Source organism: Pan troglodytes, chromosome 10, assembly GCF_028858775.2.
Source record: "Pan troglodytes isolate AG18354 chromosome 10, NHGRI_mPanTro3-v2.0_pri, whole genome shotgun sequence".
Lineage (NCBI taxonomy): Eukaryota > Metazoa > Chordata > Mammalia > Primates > Hominidae > Pan > Pan troglodytes.
The window spans coordinates 68,798,346-68,819,636 of record NC_072408.2 but is presented as its reverse complement, the minus strand read 5'-3'; the positions used below and the strand labels follow the sequence as shown (position 1 = coordinate 68,819,636).

Below are 21,291 nucleotides of genomic sequence, written 5' to 3'. Positions count from 1 at the left end.
TGAACTATTTAATGAAACTAAAATGTGTATCATGCTCACAGCACACATCACCTGATGTCAAAAGAAAAAAAAGTAGGGTTTTTTTTTTAAGAAATCCAACCAACACAAGACTTAAAGTGCATCACATTCCTGCATGCCATGCTTCTACCAAACCTTACCAAAGGAAGATATCACCAGAAAATTTATTAACCAAATTAAATCCAGAAGCTTGCATCCTGTGGAATTGAATTTGTATTTCAAAATTCACTGGAAAAATTAGATTTACAATAAAGACATTCCTAAGACAAGAAATATCCAAAACACATTTAAAATGTAATCAAAGTTTCAACTGAAAAAACTCTCTCGGAATAATTCTACTTTTATATTGCTTCAAATTCATGTTAATTTTTTTAAATCTTAACTATTGATCCCCTGATGCAATACTTGCAGGTATTTATGAAACTTATTCAGCGCTCAGTGTCTAGCAGCATTTCCTGAGCATCGTCCATGTGCTAAGGACTATCACGCAGTATTTTATTTATTACATGCAAAAATATCACACTCTAGATCCTATTGACTATTTCTCATAATTTATTCTCTATTTTATAAAGTAGCAGAAAATATTTTAGCAACTACTAAGATTTACATGCAATACACACATATTCCACAACATTAAAAAAATTTTTTTTTAGAAACAAGGTCTTGCTATGTTGCCCAGGCTGGTCTTGAACCCGTGGGCTCAAGTGATTCTCCTGCCTCAGTGCCCCAACTAGTCCACAACATATTGTAAACATAGTTGTCATCAATGAGCAGATGCCAACCTTCAGCTCCTCTACTCCATCTCTATTAAGACTTATAGACTGTCAGCAGCTGGCATAGAGCCAGTAAATGGAATCCTGTCATGATTCACGGTGTCACTCCATTAATTCAAAGGGCACACACTATTTCCTAAACACAGCTCTTCTTCCTTATGACCAAGCTTCCTCCTAATTAGGCAAAAAAGTAAATTCTCCTTCTCTTTTAAAAGTCTCAGCCAATATTAAGGTTGCTTAAGTTCTTTCATACAAATTCTAGCTGGAAGATTTTAAATTAATCTGAACTTTGTCTTATGACTTCTGAGCACAATTTGTACTATAAATAAACATGTTTAACCTAGTAGATACTAACATAAAAATCAGGTATTGAGTAAAAACTATATTTTCTTTTTTGTACTTTCTGGATTATCTTACTTATTAGGAATCATTTTCTTTATGAACCCACTATTTCCCTCTTAATTGTATATTACATACATTGTCACCCTCGCTTCTCAGTTTCCAGAACGGATGAATATAAAACCAAGACCCTTCATTTCCTGCAGCATCCAAGGACACACGCATGGCATTCTTCTCCAGTAAAGCAGGTAATCTCTTGTTGACAGTAAGATATTTGTTGCTTTTTATATGCAGTAGCTATAGGGAAAAGACATAGATTACCACCTTTATTTGTTCTCCTCTGTTAATTACATTCATATGTTTTATACATATATCATATATTCATCTAACATGGCTTGAGATGAAAATTAAACAAAGGAGTATTTTCAGCCTCCACACTCACCATCTTTCCTACTTGACTTTCTTTGGGTTCTTCCTCCCCTTCACCCCAATTCTGCTTCATAATGAAGTCGGCATAATAGGGAAAAAAGAAACAGGGGACCCCTCCGAGTGATTTTCATCTACTGATAAATAATGGCTAAAACTAGGTTTTCCAAAGGAGACCTTGAGTTTCCCCAAAACCACATCCTTTCTCAATGCCTGCATAGCCACAAAAACAGAATATACTAAAGAAAGGCCAAGAAACTCAAATAATGCACCAACCCACTTACTATTATTAACCAGCCCTGCCCACAGTCAGCCCTGATTCTTCCTCTGTAAGGAGGCAGCTGCTCATCCTAAATAGGCTTCTACACCTTCTGCCAGGGGATGCTGACCCTACCCCCTCCCAGATGAGTGTAAAAGCATCACTTCTCAGATTTTTTTGGATTTTGTGAACAAAATCTTACAAAAACATGATTCTACTGAGTAGCAAAACCAAAACAAAATAACCTTTCCATCTATTATTACAATCATTTCAAAAAACAATGGTCATTTTAGTACTCACAATATAAGTAAGAAATTATCTCAAAATAAAGTACTGTTCTTTAATTGAAAAAAAAATCAGCATTTTAAAATGCTCATTATCATACTCTTGGGTCCTTATGTTACCACAAAGCAATGGAAACCCTCATGGGCTGGACTTTGGGATCCACCATGTTCAAGAACATGGCTCAGCCCCTCACTGACCAAGCTAACACCTGTGCTTCGGGTACTTGACAAGAAACATAAGTTCCACTTGCTGACATTTAACCGAAACTTGGTTAAGAGAAACTCTATTTATGAAGGATTGCCCCAGGGACATCCAGCCCACTCAGGTTGCAGGTTTCACATTATCCATCATTCGATTAAGTCATACATTCAGGGAGCTGCCGACCCAGCTTCTCTCATCTTATCCCAACAGTGCACTGCTTTGACTGTCCTGTGTTCTGGCATTTTGCCATTGGCCAATAACAAAATATCAGGGATATTATTTTTAAAAACAGCTCTATGAAATGCCTCATTGTAGCATTTACTGTAAGGAAGCTGTCAAGGCTATTGTTTACTATATTACACAGTGTCCTCTTTATGAGCACACATAGGAGAAACACTTTCCTGGTCCTATTCCTGGGAACAGTTGTGCTTCTAGACCTCTGATTTGGCTCTGTGCTGCGGATCTCCTAGCCAATGATGTAACAGACTATGCTTCCCTATGGCTAAGAGGGCAAGAAAAAGCCTTCAAGTCAAAATTTACCAGACTTTACAACATGGTTTTTATAAACATGCCTTACCCCTGATTTCAATTTATTCATCCAACCATGATTTTCCCTGTGACCAATTGCTTTATTTATTTGTATTTTATCTCACTATGTAGCTCTGTATTTTGGAAAGTGCCTTACATTCTTTTTTGAAAAAGGTGGGGCATATATTAACAAATAACCAAGTAAGAAGCTAAAAAGATCTAAGTGAAACACAGGAAAGGAATGCAGCTGAGATAAAACAGTGTGTGCATACTAATAGAAATAGAAGACCTTCTAATAACAATTCAAGGATGACTTCCAACTGAAAGTGAAAACTTTTCTCTCTTCACAAAATGAAAAGCTAAGCTCCGTATGTTAAACACAGTCCCATTAATCTAAAGGACTATTTCAGAACAGGCCTTTAGAAATTGTTTCCTGACCCTCTTCTTTTTTATATAATAACTTGTGTATGCATCCAGATAAGATCACTTCTTTATGTGTAAAATCAGATTTATTCTTAAACATACAGAATAGTGCAGCACATATCAACTGAATACATCACAATATGTCACAACATCGATAATTCCCATCAAAAAACAAACTTCCTGTATCTCAAAATTTTAATGCAGTTTGGTTTTCCTGCCAACTTACTGACAAACTCCACATAAAATACTCACCTCGTTTAAGAGAAAATACTTACTTGTATAACAATACTTACTTGTATAACATTACTGTATTTTACAATTTCTCCCAACAGTTTCTTATTCTCTGATTCATTTTGTTTTTGTTCCAGTTCTGCAGCGTGCTATAAGATGATTATCAAATATTCAGTGTAGAAATATAGTAAACAGAGTGTAATAACTGACAAAGAAATTTTTTTTAGGAACAAGACTATAGCCAGGAATAAAATAGGCTAGTAGTAGAGTCAGGACTGTAATCTTGGTTTAGGTGTTTTGTTTTGCTTTATGTTTCCATCATATCATATTGTCTTTCAGATTTTCACGTCATATTCATCCAAGTATTTGGAAACTTGGGGAGTAGATGACTCCCCAAAGGGAGCAGTAATTAAATAAATGATTATAATATAGTGTGATGATTTGTCAATGTATGCTGAAATGCCCTCCAACATGTCTTGGGCCACTTTTATGTTGGACATTTCAGAAAAGTACTAGGCTCTTTGTTCTTTTAAAATTACTTTAAGAAGGTATATTGCTAGAAAAACCAACCAGGATAATAGTAGAATTTCCAAAGTCTCAAAAATTAAAGTTCTTAATTCTGAAAGTACCAGGAATTTTAATGAGGCAAAATTAAGTTCTATCGAATTTACACTCAGACAAACCATAAACAATGGTCTTTCAATTATTTTTCTCCATAGTTTCTTTCAGGAAAAATATCAAGGATTATGTCAAGTAAAATATAACTGGATTTAATATTCTTACAGAGATTCTGAATTGGTTTTCATTTTGATGGGAAGCTTTGAATTAGTCTGGCACACCCTAAAAAACAGCAGCAGTAATGTGCTACCTACATGCCAGGAAATAGATGGTCACACCCTATTACTTGAAAAGCCCTTCTACTTTCAATGTGTTGCTATATGTATTCTAAATCTCTGTGTTTTGGGTGAAAGGACAAAGCTAGAAAGCTCTAAATACATCTTTTATTATTGCTGTACTTGGTTAGCCTAAGCCAGACAATTGGAATCCTGGTCCTTACCTGTAGTTTCTTCAGCAAGGCTGCCTCGGTGTGGTTCCCTTGTTTGGCTTGCTTTGCTTTCCAATATTGCTTCTGGGCAGAATATCTGTTCATAGGGCACACCTTGAAAAGGCAGTCTGTGACAAACCAACATACAAAAACACTGTAACTAAGGCTACTAGCATTTCTTAGATTTCCCTTATAGCTCAGTTTTTGAATCTTGGAATCCCTGATTATACAGAACAGTTAAAAGTCATATAGTCCGTCCTCCAGCCAACTCTCCATTCACTCTATAACATCCTTTTCAAATAATTATCTAGACTCAGTTAAAATATCCCCTTCTTCATTAATTTAAGTTTTTTAAAGACTACGATAGCCAGTGTATAAAGAAATCAAACCCATGTAATTGTGGTATTATAAGGCATGGATTAATTATAACGGGGCACCTGGTCTTAGAAAGCAAATAGAATGAGATTAGTGACTTTCACTGCCTTATCTGACTTTGCACAATTAATACACATTGGTGCTGTGTATATTTGACAGCCAAAGTGATCCAGGAAGTAGATCTCAGCTGACCATTAGAGTCATCCACTCCCCAAGTTTCCAAATACCTGGGTGAATACGATGTGAAAATCTGAAAGACAATATGATATGATGGAAACATAAAGCAAAACAAAACACCTAAACCAAGATTACAGTCCTGACTCTATTGCTAAACATCAAGATAGAAAATCATAGAAGAATATTATAGTTGTGATATCTGTAAGTCAAGAAGCAAAATATACGTTTTATTTTCAATGAGGAGAATGGAAGAACTCAACAGTTTCGCCACATGCTAATGATTTTGTATGCTTGTGGAATAGATTACAATCTAGAATAAAGGTAAATTCTCAGTATTCTATCATAAAAGAGTAGTAATACAGAAAATTCAAACCTTATTTTCATTTTTCTCATAAAAAACTGTGAGTTCAACATAACAAATTTACTTTATTTTGACTGATGTGTTGATATTTAGAGTCATTCTCATTCGACAAATAACTATCACAAAAATAAAATTCAGTCAACTCAAATATCCACTTTAGCCACATTATTGACTACATTATATAATATGCTTGTTCCACTATTTTCCTTAAAATTAATTGTATTTAAAAAGATGATACCTTTTCAAATATCACTTTTTCATGGTTCTAATGGCATAAATGATCAAGAAATATGGCTGTAAAATTTGTAAGGAATGTAGGAAAAACAAGACAATGATGATTTTTTTCTATACGAACACATATTCCCCATGTGATTGCCCCACCCCCCATATACAGACAAGGTAATAGTAAACTAATCTTAATTTCTAGTTTAAAGGGAACTGATATGGATAAGTAAATATCTCATAGGTAGTAGAAAACAGATACCTTCAAACTGCTAAAAGTAGGCTTAGAGGCCACCACAATTACAGTATGATACAGGAATCAACACCTAGCACGTGTGTGACCAAAGACGGACAGCCTGGAAAATGTTTTCCTTGGCAGTGTATCATACTAGCCCTAAAAGTTATTTCCTGTATCTTAGCAACTACAAAGAGAATTTTACAAATTTCTTGAAGCACAAATCCACAAGTTGTTTACAAATATTTCCATAAGAGTGCTCCCAATTTAATACAGCAGACTCTTTTGACTATCCTGTATTAGGCAAGTGGCAAAACTCTACACTGTCTGCACTCAGCAAAAGCACAAATCCATGATCAAGGGGAACTGAACTCCATAATCTGGAGTTTATGCTTCTGACTTTCTTCATGTATAAAAAGGAAAGAGAAAAAATTGTGTTTCTCTTCATTATTACAGATTCCTAATTAAGGTCAATTGGAAATGATCCTTTAACAGAAAAAATATTTTTGTAAATCCCAGACCACCTCAATAGCACTCCTAATTAGCGATATCTTTGGGGAGTCAGCAAACTGGCTATCAGGCCAAATGCTCCTGAGTGGTGGCTGAGGTCACTGTGAAGTGAAGCCAAACTTTCAGCCAAACTGTGTTTACTGTAATCCCCCTACAGGGGGTCATGCCCTGCATGAACAGGGGTTAAGCCTCAGACCCTGTCCTCAGAAAGCTCACGGTCTACTTGAAGCTTCACAAGGGAGCTCTGGAGGAGATGCTAAGAGCCACAACGATGCATGTGGCCAATTTCACAGGCAACGGAGGTCAGAAAAGACTTCCCAACGGAGAAGAAAGGAGAAAACACAGCCAAATTTTAAAGAACCAATACTCATTCAGCACAGGGGCAAGAGGGCTCCCATGCTAAGGGGAGGGGCGTTCCAAACAGAGCCAGTGGCTGGTATGAAGGCAGCGAAGAATGCTAAGGGACCCCTAACCATTCAGGAAAACCACCACTGAAGCGGCAAAATAAAAATGGAATGGTAGGCTGAGGTCAACATCTACAGTGTTATGTTCTAGGCTAAGGAGGATGGACTATACCCCATGGAAAACGCTGAACTCTTACAGACTTTTAAGCTCTTAGGGCATGTGAAAGATGGCATGAGCAAGGGGCAGGAAGGCCATCCCCGAAACCCACTGCTGTTGTGAAAAGACAGTAGGGATGGAACTGGGGCCCTACAGTAGTTTTGGGTAGCCGTAGATGTAAAATAAAGCAGCCGAACCAGAGGCTTAATAATCGACTAGATGTGGGGGCGGGAAAAGGTCAAGGAGGGGTAAGTGAAAATAGCCAAATGAACAAGCTTCCACCCACTGTATCTGAAGTACAAAGTCTTGGGTTTCAAAAGCCCTTTCCATTTCAGGGCCTTAGTTTTACAGTCCCTCTCAGCAGCCTCCCACAGGGGACATCTCATTTTATATTACAGTAAATAATTGATCTGTTTCTGCATGGGAACTAATCTTGCAGGACTGTTCTGGATAATAGGAGAGAAGGTGGGGCAGACACAGACTTCTGTTAAAAAGCTTTCATTGGTGGCAGTAGGGTGTGTGCGTGCTTAATTCTCTCTCTGCCTCCTTTAGAACACATTTTTAAAAATCTACTGTTCTTGGGCTGGTCACACATTTTGTCGGATTCTAAATTTACTGCATAATAAAAGTGCTAATACCTGCCACACCTAATTCACAGGGTTGCTGAGATGAGCAAAAAGAAAATCTGTGTGAAAGTTCTTTGTGAACTTTAAAGTCCTATTATAAATGTAAGGCATTATTATTGATATTGCTTCATTCTTTCAGCAATAGCCTCACTAAGATGAAGAGATGACTAAATCCTTACAGAGCTCTCAGCAAAGAGTAATGAAAAGTAGTTTAAGTTCCTTATACATGCTGGATATTAGACCTTTGTTGGATGCATAGTTTTCAAAAATTTTCTCCCATTCTGTAGGTTGTCTGTTTACTTTGTTGACAGCTTCTTTTGCTGTGCAGAAGCTCTTCAGTTTAATTAGATCCCAGTTGTCAATTTTTGCTTTTGTTGCAATTGCTTTTGGAACTTAAACAAATTTACAAGTAAAAAATAAACAACCCCATTAAAAAGTGGGCAAAGGACATGAACAGACACTTTTCAAAAGAAAACATACATGCGGCCAACAATCACATGAAAAAAAAGCTCAGCATCACTGATCATTAGAGAAATGCAAATCAAAACCACAATGAGATACCATCTCACATCAGTCAGAATGGCTACTACTAAAGAGTCAAAAATAACAGATGCTAGTGAGGTTATGAAGAAAAATTAACACTTCTACACTGTTGGTGGGAGTGTAAAATAGTCCAGTCATTGTGGAAGACAATTTCTCAAAGGCCAAAAGACAGAAATACCATCAGACCCAGCAATTTCATTACTGGGTGTATGCCCAAAGGAATATAAATCATTCTGTTATGAAGACACATGCACACATACATTCACTGCAGCCCTATTCATAATAGCAAAGACATGGAATCAACCTAAATGCCCATCAATCATAGACTGGATAAAGAAAACATGGTACATAGACACCATGGAATACTATGCAGCCATAAAAAAGAATGAGATCATGTCTTTTGCAAGGACATGAATGGAGCTGGAGGCCATTATCCCTAGCAAGCTAGTGCAGGAACAGAAAATCAAATAAGTTATATTTAGCTCCCACTTATAAGTGGGAGCTAAAAGATGAGAACACATGGACACAAAGAGGGGAACAACACACACTGGAGCCTTTTGGAGGGTGGAAGATGAGAGGAGGGAGAGGATCAAGAAAAATAACTAATGAGTACAAGGCTTAAACTTGGGTGATGAAATAATCTGTACAACAAACCCCCATGACACAAGTTTACCTATGGAACAAAACTGCACTTGTAACCCTGAAGTTAAAATAAAAGTTTTTTAAAAAGGGGAGAGAGAGAAGTTAGGCGTGCAACTGGGAAGCTGAAATAAACCAAAAAAAAAAAGAAAGAAAAAGAAAAGAAAAGTTCTCAGATGAAACCTGAACACACACCAAGAGTGCCCAGTTAATGACAAGGTGTCCACCCCTTTGGTTTAAGATGCCACGATGTGTCTTTGTATATATTTCTCAAATTCCTTGGAACAAAATGACAGTAAGAAGAGGATTAGATCTTCAATACCAAGTAATATCTTTTTAGAAATGCAGACGCCATGACTAACATCAGTAAGGGCGAAGCCTTTGACAAGCCTACTTTTTTTCAGTGTGCAGGATTACAGCTATTTCAGAGCAATCCGGTCTCACCTGCCTTCCTCATCCTGCTTCTAAACTCTCTAGTATTCCTTGATCTGTAGAGGTGTAATACTGTTAAGAAAAATGTTTTATGGAGTTCAATCAGAAATTGACTCTGTCATTTTTTAATTCTAACAACAATTTCTTCAACATTTCAAGACTCAAGGAATAAAAAAAGGAAAGGTTTTATCTCATAGAGCGAGCATCAACAGCACAAATAAAAGGAAGTTATTTTTGTTTAATTTTTTTAAAAGCTTAACCTTAAGACCTGAAGCCAACAATTTGCAGAATTACAGAAGTTCAGGAAATGTTAGTAATCCAACCAGACATATGTTCAGTCAGACAATATTATAAGAACAATGGCTTAGAATTACAACTTTTATTTATTTATTTTTTGAACAGTTATGGAAGGAAATTAAGCCACTCAGAAGTGTTCATTTTAAACTGATAGCATTGGTGGCATTTTAGCCTGCTTACTTACAAATGCTAGCAGAGGGAAGAAATACGAAAGCCATTCAAATGGTATGGAGCACGTAACCCATAGCACATTAACACTGTAAGTCAAAGAGCCAAACTTCACACATGATTCCGTGGAAATCTGGCAGGAAATCAGTCCAAACCTCCACTTACAATACCTGTATAAATAGTTTTGAAATGTTTTGCTTTGAACCTGTGGAGGTACTTTCTACAATATTTGTATCAGGAGGCCACTCCTGAACCCCAGAAACTGACTTTAGGACTCTATTCAGGGCTATCATATGTAAAGTTCAAGCTATGTCTTGGCCAGCAGTATCCTTTGGCAATGGTGGAAAGAAAATTTGGTTTTTCATTTCTCCTTCCTCCTAAAGATGTCTTAAGATTTAAATGAGGCAAGTGCCTGTCACAAGGCAGGCATTCAACAAATGGCTCTTTCATGGTAGCCTGTAAAAAACACCTCATAACCATAGGGAACATGGTTACCAAGGGCTTTATTCTCCCCACGTGCAGAAAGGTGGGGAGGGAAAGCCTCGGGGACTTTTGTTTCTCTCTTTATGACACAAAGTGGATCCAGAAGAGTTCAATGAAGACAATGGTCTCTGAAACAGAAGAGCAAGCTAGAACCTTCCCAATGATAAAATGGAAAGTGGTTAAAAAGAAACTCTCTTTAGGATAAGGGGCAGGCAGACAAGGGGCCATTAGCCACTAGAAATTAGAATTCAGGTCAGACACAGTGGCTCATGCCTATAATCCCAGCACTCTGGGAGGCTGATAAAGGGGGATTGCTTGAAGCCAAGAGTTCAAGGCCAGCCTGGGCAACAAATTGAGAACCTGTCTCTACGAAAAATTTTTTTTAAAAATCAGCTGGGGGCAGTGGCGCATGCCTGTAGTCCGAGCTACTCGGGAGGCTGAGACAAGAGGATCACTTGAGCCTAGGAGTTCAAGGCTGCAATGAGCTATGATCACACCACTGCACTCTAGCCTGGAGGACAAAGCAAGACCTTGTCTCTTACAAAATACAAATTTTAAAAAATTAAAAATAATAGAATTCAGAGTTGATGCAGGGAGAGGAATGCATTCATTAGCTGAAAATACAACTCTAGGTTGTTTTTGTTTTTCAGTTTCCCTAAGAAATGCATCCTGAAATACAGTGTTTGTATAAAACTCTTTATTTTTAGAAGTTTTAAAAAGGAATGTGTTTTAAGAACATAAATTTCAAACCAAACATCTATCCCCCCACCTGCCTTGCCTAAGGCAACTGTAAAGAGAGAATCTAAGAGGCAAAGTGTCCTCTAGAATGCTATGAAGGCTCAGGGAAATGTATTGCATGTGTAAGCAAACATGAAAATTAATCACAATACATGGGTTAGCAACCACGAAGATCGCAATGTAACTTCCTCTAGCTGAAAGTCAATTATTATACTACGAAAGAGGAAGAGAAATGGCATTTTGTCATTACAGGCTTGTAGACTGATAAAATGTTAGCACTCAAAGAAGCCTCAGATAAAATCCAATCTTTCCCTTCCTTGAAGCAAAGAAGCAAAAACTCAAAAAGTGAATTCCCTAGATCCTTCAGGATAGTATTTCTAGATTAGAATATTATAAATATGAAGAAGTTCTACCACACATAGGATACTTGAATGCCCTGACAAATGACTGCCTGACCTCTTAGTGGTAGGGACACCAATGCCACACTTGGTTTGTTCAATACAGTTTACTACCATGGAGCGCTTTGTAAACTATAAACAGCACTACACATTGATAATAAAGATCACTGGATCTTCACAAGACTCTCAAGAGTTAGCCAGGGTTATTTTCTCCATGTTACAGAGAAGGAAACTGAGACTTTTCTTCATGAGGAATTGAGATGAAATATGAACCAAGATCCTCTGAACCCAATGTAGTGTACTGTAGCCATGCAGAGATGCCACTGGGAGCAGGTTGTCATGTTGAGGCATAATCTGTCTCTGTTTAAATGCTGTTCGTAATTCTACATGTACCTCAAGGCCATTTAGAACAAATCTAATCTGGCTTCTACTTAACAGCCCTAAATATCCTCAGACAGCATCCTTCTGACTTCTCCACCCCAACTTTGATTTGATCATCGTGGCAAGATCTCCTCAAAAAGTTATCATTTTTATTACCAAATACTAAATGCCTCTTTCCCATAATAGATGTGATTTTAGTCAATTAAAGACTGAATTGTTAAAGCATCTATTAATGTATTTAGCAAATACAGATGGTAAGAAAACCACTGGCCAGGCCAGGCACAGTGGCTCATGCCTGTAATCCCAGCACTTTGGGAGGCTGGGGTCAGGAGTTCAAGACCAGCCTGGCCAACATGGCAAAACCCCATCTCTACTAAAAATACAAAAATCAGCCAGGCGCAGTGGCGTGTGCCTGTAATCCCAGCCACTCAAGAGGCTGAGGCAGAAGAATCGTTTGAAACCAGGAGGCAGAGGTTGCAGTGAGCCAAGATCATGCCACTGCACTCCAGCCTAGGTGACAGAGCAAGACTCCATCTCAAAAAAAAAAAAAAGAAAGAAAAGAAAAGAAAAAAGAAAACCACTGGCCAGAAAGTGAAATATGCATATGCCTCAGTTCTCATCCCTACCACAGTCTTGCAACACAACACAACCTCTAGAAAAATATTATCAAGATACATATACATATGTGCCACAGTTATAATACTTAAAAAAAAACTAATGAATGGTTTTCAATGGGAAATATACTATGTGTATATATAATTAAATGCTAAAACATAAATAAAAATATTATGAAATCTTAGTCTCAAAGAGATTAATTGCCTGATTCATACACTAATAGGTAAACACTCAAGAACAAATGAAGCTTTATCCTTTGCCTAATTTGGAGTGGGGAGGAAAAGTAAAATTCAAATGCATTAATGCTAATTTATATTCTTGTCAAGGTTTGAATTTCAGCATTGATTGAGCAAGCCACTACACTAGGTGTAAGTGAAATCTGCTACCAGAAAAATCATAATGTATAATTTTTCAATCATTTTTCCCATTCTCAATGTGCCATGTTAACACTGATAATAAAAAAAATGTAATAAGCTGACTGATTCAGAAATCAAAATGCAAGCCTCTAAATTTCATTACATAAGTGTCAGATCTGAAAGAAAAGGAAATAATTTTTTACATACATTTATGTTTCTACACACATACATGCAGATAAGATACATACATATATAATATGCATAGATGCATAATATATTTTATGTATATTTACATATGAGTATGTACTTCCATAGCATCTCCTTTTACATCAGGTCTTGTCACATACATTATCTCATTTAATTCTTTCACAAATGCTTTGAAGTATTAGTTCTATAAATGAGGAAAGAGAAACTCAGAATGTTTTAGAGCTCTAACCTAAAATTTCAAAAATTGTTTTTAAATTTAGTCCAGATCAACCTGCCTCCAAAGCCCATCTTCATAATTCAATAGAAGATGCTCTATATTCATGAAATTAAAACTTTAACAAATACATTGAGGTACATTCACTGAAATTAAAACACATAATGTGACAGTCCACGTTCTCTGGTTTCAAATTCCCAGATTCCTTGCTGAAATTCTCCTACAAGGGCCCAAAATGTGTTAAAAGAGACAATCCAAACACCTGTAACTATGAATATGACAGAAGAGCACAGTAGCAAGCCAGAGAAGTTCATGGCTTCAAGCCCTCCACTCAGAAAGCAATAATTTTCTAATAGGTGAACAATTAAACTATTAATACAGGTAAATTAACTTTATAGCGGTAAGCTTGCCTTTTTAAACCAATTTGAGCATGACTGTAACAACTCCTGTCCTAAATTAAAAAAAAAAAAAAAAGTCTAACACAGGGTATTTTATGCCAAGTCACAGTTATGTAATAGCAATATTTAGAGTAAAGAACTGCTTGCTGTTCATTGTCCTGGTACTGAATTAATTGCTGTTCTCATATGGGTGACCTAAAACAAAATCAGTTTGTTATGCTAGTTCCTCCGTGAGCAGAGATTTATTCATAATAACAAAAAGATCATGGAGTCTTATTCATCATTATTATTACATATTTATGCTCCAATAAGACTAGCTTTCTTTTGATTATTATTACTACCAAAAAGCATCTACAGATAATTTAGGAGTCAATGGACAACTCCAGAGCAAAGTTTAACAAACTGCAATTGTGTAATTGTGCAAGCCAGTCTTTTTTTTTTTTTTTTTTGAGATGGAGTTTCGCTCTTGTTGACCAAGCCAGAGTGCAATGGCACGATCTCGGCTCACCACAACCTCCGCCTCCTGGGTTCAAACGATTCTCCTGTCTCAGCCTCCTGAGAAGCTGGGATTACAGGCATGCATCACCACACCCAGCTAATTTTTTGTATCTTTAGTAGAAACGGGGTTTCACCATGTTAGCCAGGCTGGTCTCGAACTCCTGACCTCAGGTTAGCTGCCTGCCTTGGCCTCCCAAAGTGCTGGGATTACAGACGTGAGGTACTGTGCCTGGCCTAGCCAGGCTTGAAATCAAATTATTTGGTCTCAACCAGCCTTCTGAATGGAATGAAATTGAATTGAATGGAACAGGAAGAGAAAGGGAAAGGGAAAGAGAAGGGAAGGACAAGGGAAACAAAATGGGAAGGAAAAGAGTAAGGGAAGGGGAAGGGTAGGGAAGAGGACAGGGAAGGAGAAGAGAGGAGAGGGAGGGGGGAAGGGAGAAGAAGAGGAGGGAAGAAGAGGACATTGCAAAGTAGCAAGTATTCTTTCAAGAAACTTCTGTTTCTGGTCATGTGTGGGTTTGTGCATGTGCACACACACATATGCACATGTGGGATTACAATGTATAATGTATTTCTTACTGAGAGTTGCAACTAAAAGTATTCAAAAGCCATACTTCTAGAAGTCTGCACATGTGTACAGGTTAGGGTTAAATGAACTTCAAATTTATATAAACATGTCCTGTGGTCAAGAGGAAAGGAAACTGAGACCAGGAAACTTTCCTTTGCTCTATGAATGACTTCTGAAATACACAAAAACTATATTTTTAAATTAACTGCCCTGTCAAATTTGTATATAGACCATTACAATGGAATGGGAAGATGCCCTTTTAAAAGTGTCTTCCTCTTTTTAGCCCCACGCTGGTTGGCCTCTACCTTTACTATAGCACCCATCTATCAGATAGTGCTTCCTATTAGATAACATGTTTACAGGTAACTCTATATTCAGCCCCTATTAGCTACTATAAGGAAGATGCTCAAAATCTGTTTGCAAAAGAAAGTTCCTGCCAAGTTACCTGAGAAACAATCATTAGATATCTATTCTTCCTGCTCTGAAGGGTTTTACCATCTTTTTTGTGGGGTGGGGGGAGGTCTCCTATCAAAATACAAACACCTGAGAAGGGAATACCCTAAGATCTTGGTTCTCAGTTGACTCCTGCTGCCTGAGAGGTCCATGAGGGTGAAGTGATTGGTACTGAGCATCTGGGAAAGGCACCTTTTAGCTTACCAATGACTGGGAAAAATACACAGGAAAGTTGATCAAATTTGCAGATGATGCAGAGTGAAGAGGAGTAGCTAATTAGGCAGATTAAAATCTAGATTTTTTTAAATCCAAACATCAATGCAATTAACTTTATACAGACATAAATATAAGGTCAGAAAAAAGTCAACTACTTTGGTACATGATAGAGAGGAGCACCAAGGCTATTAGCAATTAGTATTTTAAAAACTGAAAATAGCCTAGACCTTAGGCTTGAGTTCAACTTAACTTAATTAGAATGCCCTATAGCCCTGTGTGCCCAGGACAATTCTGGTTTATGCCTGTGGCCTGAGCTTAATTATTAGCCACGTCCCCCTTTCACTCTCAAGAATGTCCTGGTTTGGGTGATAAGTATATTATCACTCCAAACATAAATAAGTGAATACTGCGCTGAACCGGCGGAAAAGCTGATGCCGCCATTTTAGGCTGATTCATATTAGACTGATTCCTCAAACAGAGGAAGAAGGAACACATCCATGTTGGGTCCAGTTCTATAGATGCCACATTTTAAGCAGCATCCTAACAAATTAGCCAGTATCCAAAGTTCAGCAAGGGGGAAAGCAAGCAAAATACACAAGTCTTGTTATTTGAGCAACGATAGTTCAAACTGGGAAATGTTGCCTAACAGAGAGAAAACAAAGAGTTGGCATAATCCCACTTTGTGTAGCTAAACTTCTACATGTAAACGAGGGAGGAAAGTTTTTCCCTATATTGATCCAGGATCAAAGAAAATTTCAGTTCCATGCAAGGGGAAACTTGCCAGCAATTGGAAAAAATCCAAAAAATACAAATTACTCAGAGGCAAGTAAACTTGTACTCATCATGTTGAGGCAGAGGCAGATGCAGTGCAGCAGGAATCTTGCCTTGGGGAGGTCTTTCCCAAATACTACCTTCTATTTTTCTTTTTTTTTCCTTTTCTTTTCTTTCTTTTTTTTTTTTTTTTAATACGGAGGCTCGCTCTGTCACCCAGGCTGGAGAACGGCGCTATCTCAGCTCACTGCAACCTCCACCTTCCAGGTTCAAGCGATTCTCCTGTCTCAGCCTCCTGAGTAGCTGGGATTACAGGCACGCCCTACCACGCCCAGCTAATTTTTGTATTTTTAGTAGAGATGGGTTTCACCATGTTGGACAGGCTAGTCTCAAACTCCTGACCTCGTGATCTGCCCACCTCGGCCTCCTAAAGTGCTGGGATTACAGGCGTAAGCCACCACGCCTGGCCTACCTTCTATTTTTCAATGGGAACTGTGGTAGAGGTGACTGGCAAAAAGGGAAGGAGTTCATGTTGTGCATTTACATAAAAAGCTCAGACACCTCACCTGCTTCAGCTGTATTTATCAAACTGTGGTTGGTTTGGTATCTCGGTATTACAGAAACCAGGAAATTTCAGCCCCCGGACCCCATAAGTCTTCTACTACTAAATATCTGTCAGTGCTACATCAAAATGCTCAAAGTTAAAGCACTATGTAAATATGTATTATTATTACTTCCAACTTTACATTCCACATGAACAAATACAGTTGTGTTTATATTTTGCAGTATCGGAAGCATGATGCTCGCTGTGGTATTTTGTCACTTAAGTTTTTAGTTTGGTAAGATACTCCCAGATTAAAATAAGATTAACGGAGAGTCAAAGGTGGAAGGAATAATAACAAAGAAACACCCTTTCCCCACAACACACACGCACACGCACACACACATACTACACAAATAGCAGCTATAATACTTAATGACTGAGCACTCTATGCCAAGTACAATGATAAAAGCTTTACACAGATTCTTTAATCTCTGTAGAAAACTTTGAGACCAGTATTACTATTGTTCCCATGTTACAGATCATGAAACTGGAAATTTTAAAGGTTAGGTTCTGCCCAGGGTCACAGAGGTAGGATTCAAACCCAAACAACTAACTTCAGAGTCAGTTCTTTTATACACTAAAGATAGAAAGGACATAACCCAGCTATTTTGTATGTTTGGAAAGTAGAACAGTAAAATATTAAAGAATTGGGATGTGGGAGGAAAGGTAGGACTTCCAGAAAGTGGACATGAGAAGTGGGGAACAGAGAGATGAGATAACAGAATAGAGAGGAGACAACATGGCGGACAGGCCATGGGAAATGAAAGCAATGGTGGTGGTGTGTTCTTCTCTTGGCATTTTTTTGTCTCCTCCTTTCCTACCTATTCTTTTATTCTCCATAACTGTAAATTTGTTTGTTGTTCTCTTCCTCTATTTTTTAGCTTCTCTCTCTCATTACATCTCTTTTTGTCGGTTTTTGAGAAGGGGGTTGTTTTTGTTTTTTCTTTTTACCAACAAGAATGAGCTTGGGTCTCTTTGTAGTTTTATCTCCTTCTCTTTCCCTAATTATTTTCTTCCTTTTACAGTCTCTTATTTCACTCTCTCTCCAATATTTCCTTTATCACTTCTCCAAACTTTTTCTTTTCTTTCTCTTCCTTACATGATTATAAAATTATTCTTTAAAAATGTATCATGTCCTTTGGATAAGATTAGGTCTTTTCTATTTCAAATAAAAATTTAGATGAGTTGAACATTTTCTTATCAAAACTCAACCTGAAAGTAAGTTGCAAAAGCAAGCACATTTCTAACAGAGGACTTGGATCCAGAATACAGAAAGTGCTTTTACAACTCAATAAAAGAAGACATACAATCCAATAAGATTTAAACAGATGTTTCACAAAAAAGGGAAGGCTAACAAGTACATAAAAATACACTCAATACCACTGGTCATTAGAGAAATGCAAACTATGACCATAATTAGATACCACTACAAAACCACTAGAATGGCTACAGTTAAAAAGAATGACAATGTCATGTGTTATGAGGATGTGGAGCAACTGGAATTCTCATACATTGATGGTATGAACACAAAATGGTTCCCTACTTTGGAGAACATTTTAGTAGTTTCTTGAAAAGTTAAAAGATACTTATTATATGATCCAGTAATCCCATTCCAAGATGTCTACCCAAGAGAATTAGAACATATGTCCACACAAAGCATTGTATGCAAATGTCCACCTACATTATTCACAGTTTCCCAAAAATGGGGGAAAACAAACCAAATGTCCAACTCCAAATGTAGTGGTATATCCATACAATAGAATACTACTACCAAAAACAAAAGAACAAATACTGACACATGCAATACTGATCCTGAACATGGATGAATCTCAAACACATCTTACTAAGTGAAAGAAGCCAGACACAAAAGACTACATACCACATGAGGCCATTTATATGAATTCTAGAAAAGGCAAAACTATAGCATCCAAAAGAAGGTCAAGGGTTACCTGGAAGTGGGGTGGAAGCAAGGATTGACTGCAAAAGGACAAAAAAGAACTTCTTGAGATTATGTAAGTGATTTAAGTATTGGCTGCACAACTGTATATATTTAACAAAACTCATTAAGCTGAATATTTAAAAGGAGTAAATTTTATGGTATATAAGTTACTATTCAATCAAGTTGAAAATAAAATTACTACAGTTGTATATAGTCCTCAATTGTTCACTTTTCTATGGATCAATTGTTTCTCATAAATATTTTTAAGAAAAAAGATAAACTTTAAAGACATAATAAGGATTTGTTTTATTAATAGTTGTTGTGGTTTGGTTTGCTTGGCATGTGGGAAGAGGAACACTGGGTTGACTTGTTTGCTAAATCACAGGATCTAGCTTGACTTCCCCGCACACGGCACCTCTCAAAATCATTTGGGGATTGACTGATAAGGCACACCCAGGGGTTCAGCAGGTACATCTAATTAAATCTAGTGAGATAAATTTTTCTTAACACAGCACACAATAAAATTAAGATTTAATCCACAATTTAATTTCAATTTGAAGAAAAGAATAGCCTGGAATATCTTGTCATATTTGAAAGTGAGGAAGAGACTATTGAGTCATGCCAAAAATACTTGAGGGTCCCAACAAACAAAATTGAGACTACTGAGCATTGAGATGAATGGCCACATTGGATTGAAACACACCAAATATGTTAAAATCCGTGAGCTCATAATTATTTTTGAAAACACATATTAGTCATCTTTGGAGGTCAGAGTACCAACTCATTATTCTAAAAACTGGAAGATAAAGGGAAATACGCTACAAAAGCAAGAAAAGAGGAAGGTAGATCAACATAAACACTGAAGGACATCTGCGATACGTCACACAGTAGAAAGAGTAAGCTTCACTGCGCCGTATAAGGTGATCCCAATGTTATAAAATTCAACAAATCTACACAATGCTTTTATAGACTTCAATAAAAACTCAAGGAAGATAAACTATTTACCGCGGTTACCCCTGAGATATGGAAATGGATGTTGTGGAGGAGGAGAAAAGATTTTCACTTTGTATGTTTTATTACTTCGGTAAAAATTTTAAAGCAACAAATTTCTAGACAAAACTTTTTTATTTTCCCAGGGGAAAAAATCTAATTTATTATGGACTATATGTTAAAGCCTTGTAATGATGCTGCACTGCCTACTGGATGAAGCCCAAATTTGTTCTTAGAGTGAAAAGTATAAAATAAAAGTTTCAAAAGATGTAAATAAGAAAAGCTTACTCTAATGTTGCTGTTTCTCTTTCTGTCTTTGGAGAAATGGACCAGAGAATGAGAATGGGCCACCATGATTCCACTTCTGCTACCACTGTCATCAAATTATTTTAAAAATCATTTAGAAAAGGTCTATTTAATTTTCTACTTCATTTAGTCTACACCTGCTCTTTTCCGAGGAACTCTGCAATTGAGTGGCACCCAATTATTCATCCATTAAACATGTGAGACAGGAAACAGGCTGAGGAGAGGAGGCTCCCATTGAGGGGGAGAGCTTGGGGTGAGCACATCCCACTCTGATGCCAGCTGTCCCTGCGGCGGAGGTGGCGCCTTTCAGGCCTGGGAGGGCCCAGCTCAATGGCAGTGCATTCATTTTAATCTCTAGTTAAGAAGTTTAACAGGAGTAGCAAAGGATATAATTAGAAACGTTCTCAACTGCTAGCAGAATTGAAAAGAATGAGGATTCCATAACAATTAAAATTACTTTTCTAAGTGCTGATAATTCTTACCTCCTTTGCCAGCTGGGTACAAGTCAGGACCTCTGTTTTAGCCAGTTTTATACACATGTTTTATAAACAGATGTTTTATACACATCTCTGGAAATATAGTCCTTCCATTTTACCATGTCAGCTGACACAGGGGAAGTTTTATTTGAAAAAAAAAGTCAAGGCATTACAAAGTAGAAAAGAAGGATTCTTAATGTGGGAACCACGAGCCTACAGTGGATGGGATTCATGGAGGTCGACAAATCCCCTGAACGTGTAAGAAAACCTGCATGTGTGTCTGTGTGTGTGTGTGTGTGTGTGCATTCACAGATTCATTTCTCTATGGGAGGACACATAGCTGTTATGAGATTCTGAGAGGGCTCTAGTCCCCTCAGAAACCCATAGTAATCACTCCTGAAAGGGAGTGTACCATTATAAATCATCTTAGGCTCTCAAGCCAGTAACTAAACGAACACAGTCAGTTGCAAGCAGGCATGAGCTAAACTCTGCTTTGTTAAACAATGGGAGAGGAAATACATTGGGAAGGAGAGGGTTCCTAAAAGATGCTTTAGAGAAGTAGAAAGAAGATAAGTCAGTCCTAAATGTGGGCCCAGGCAGGGAAGGGAGATTCCTGGACCAGGTCTACAGGAAGCACATTTCCTCTGCAAGGGAGTGCCCACACCAACATGAACAAGCATGACAGAATGCTCTGAGAGGACAGATAAAGAAAAAGATGAATGAGCCAGCAATTCCATGGCCAAGTATTTACCAAAGAGAAATGAGTGCTTTTGCCCACCAAAAGACACACAAAGCATGTCACAGGATTCATCACAGCCCATTGATTGGATAAGCGATAAATAAATAGTGGTATGGTCACAGAATGGAATTGTAAAAAGTAACAAGAAAGAATGAACTGCTACATGCAATAACATTAATGAATTACATAGATGTCATGTTGAACAAAGAAACAGCCACAACAGAGTATGACGGAAAACCTGTCCATGTCCACACAAAACCTAAT

General features: G+C 37.4%; 1 protein-coding gene across 13 annotated transcripts in view; it reads right to left on the bottom strand.

Moving 5' to 3' along the window:
- Window positions 1-21,291, bottom strand: part of ITPR2 (inositol 1,4,5-trisphosphate receptor type 2) — a 499,386-nt gene that overhangs the window by 388,525 nt on the left and 89,570 nt on the right. For 12 of the 13 annotated variants that reach the window (XR_010148345.1, XM_063786880.1, XM_016923764.4 and 9 more), the window contains exons 3-5: window positions 4,541-4,656; window positions 3,546-3,632; window positions 1,269-1,427 (exon numbers count right to left, since the gene is read on the bottom strand). Coding sequence is in view for 11 of the 13 variants with exons in the window: in XM_063786880.1 (XP_063642950.1) it covers window positions 1,269-1,427; window positions 3,546-3,632; window positions 4,541-4,656 (362 nt within the window). In the remaining 2 variants the exon portion in view is untranslated. Of the gene's footprint in view, window positions 1-158; window positions 193-1,268; window positions 1,428-3,545; window positions 3,633-4,540; window positions 4,657-21,291 lie in introns of those variants that run through there. The other variant, XM_063786885.1, reaches the window with a different exon arrangement.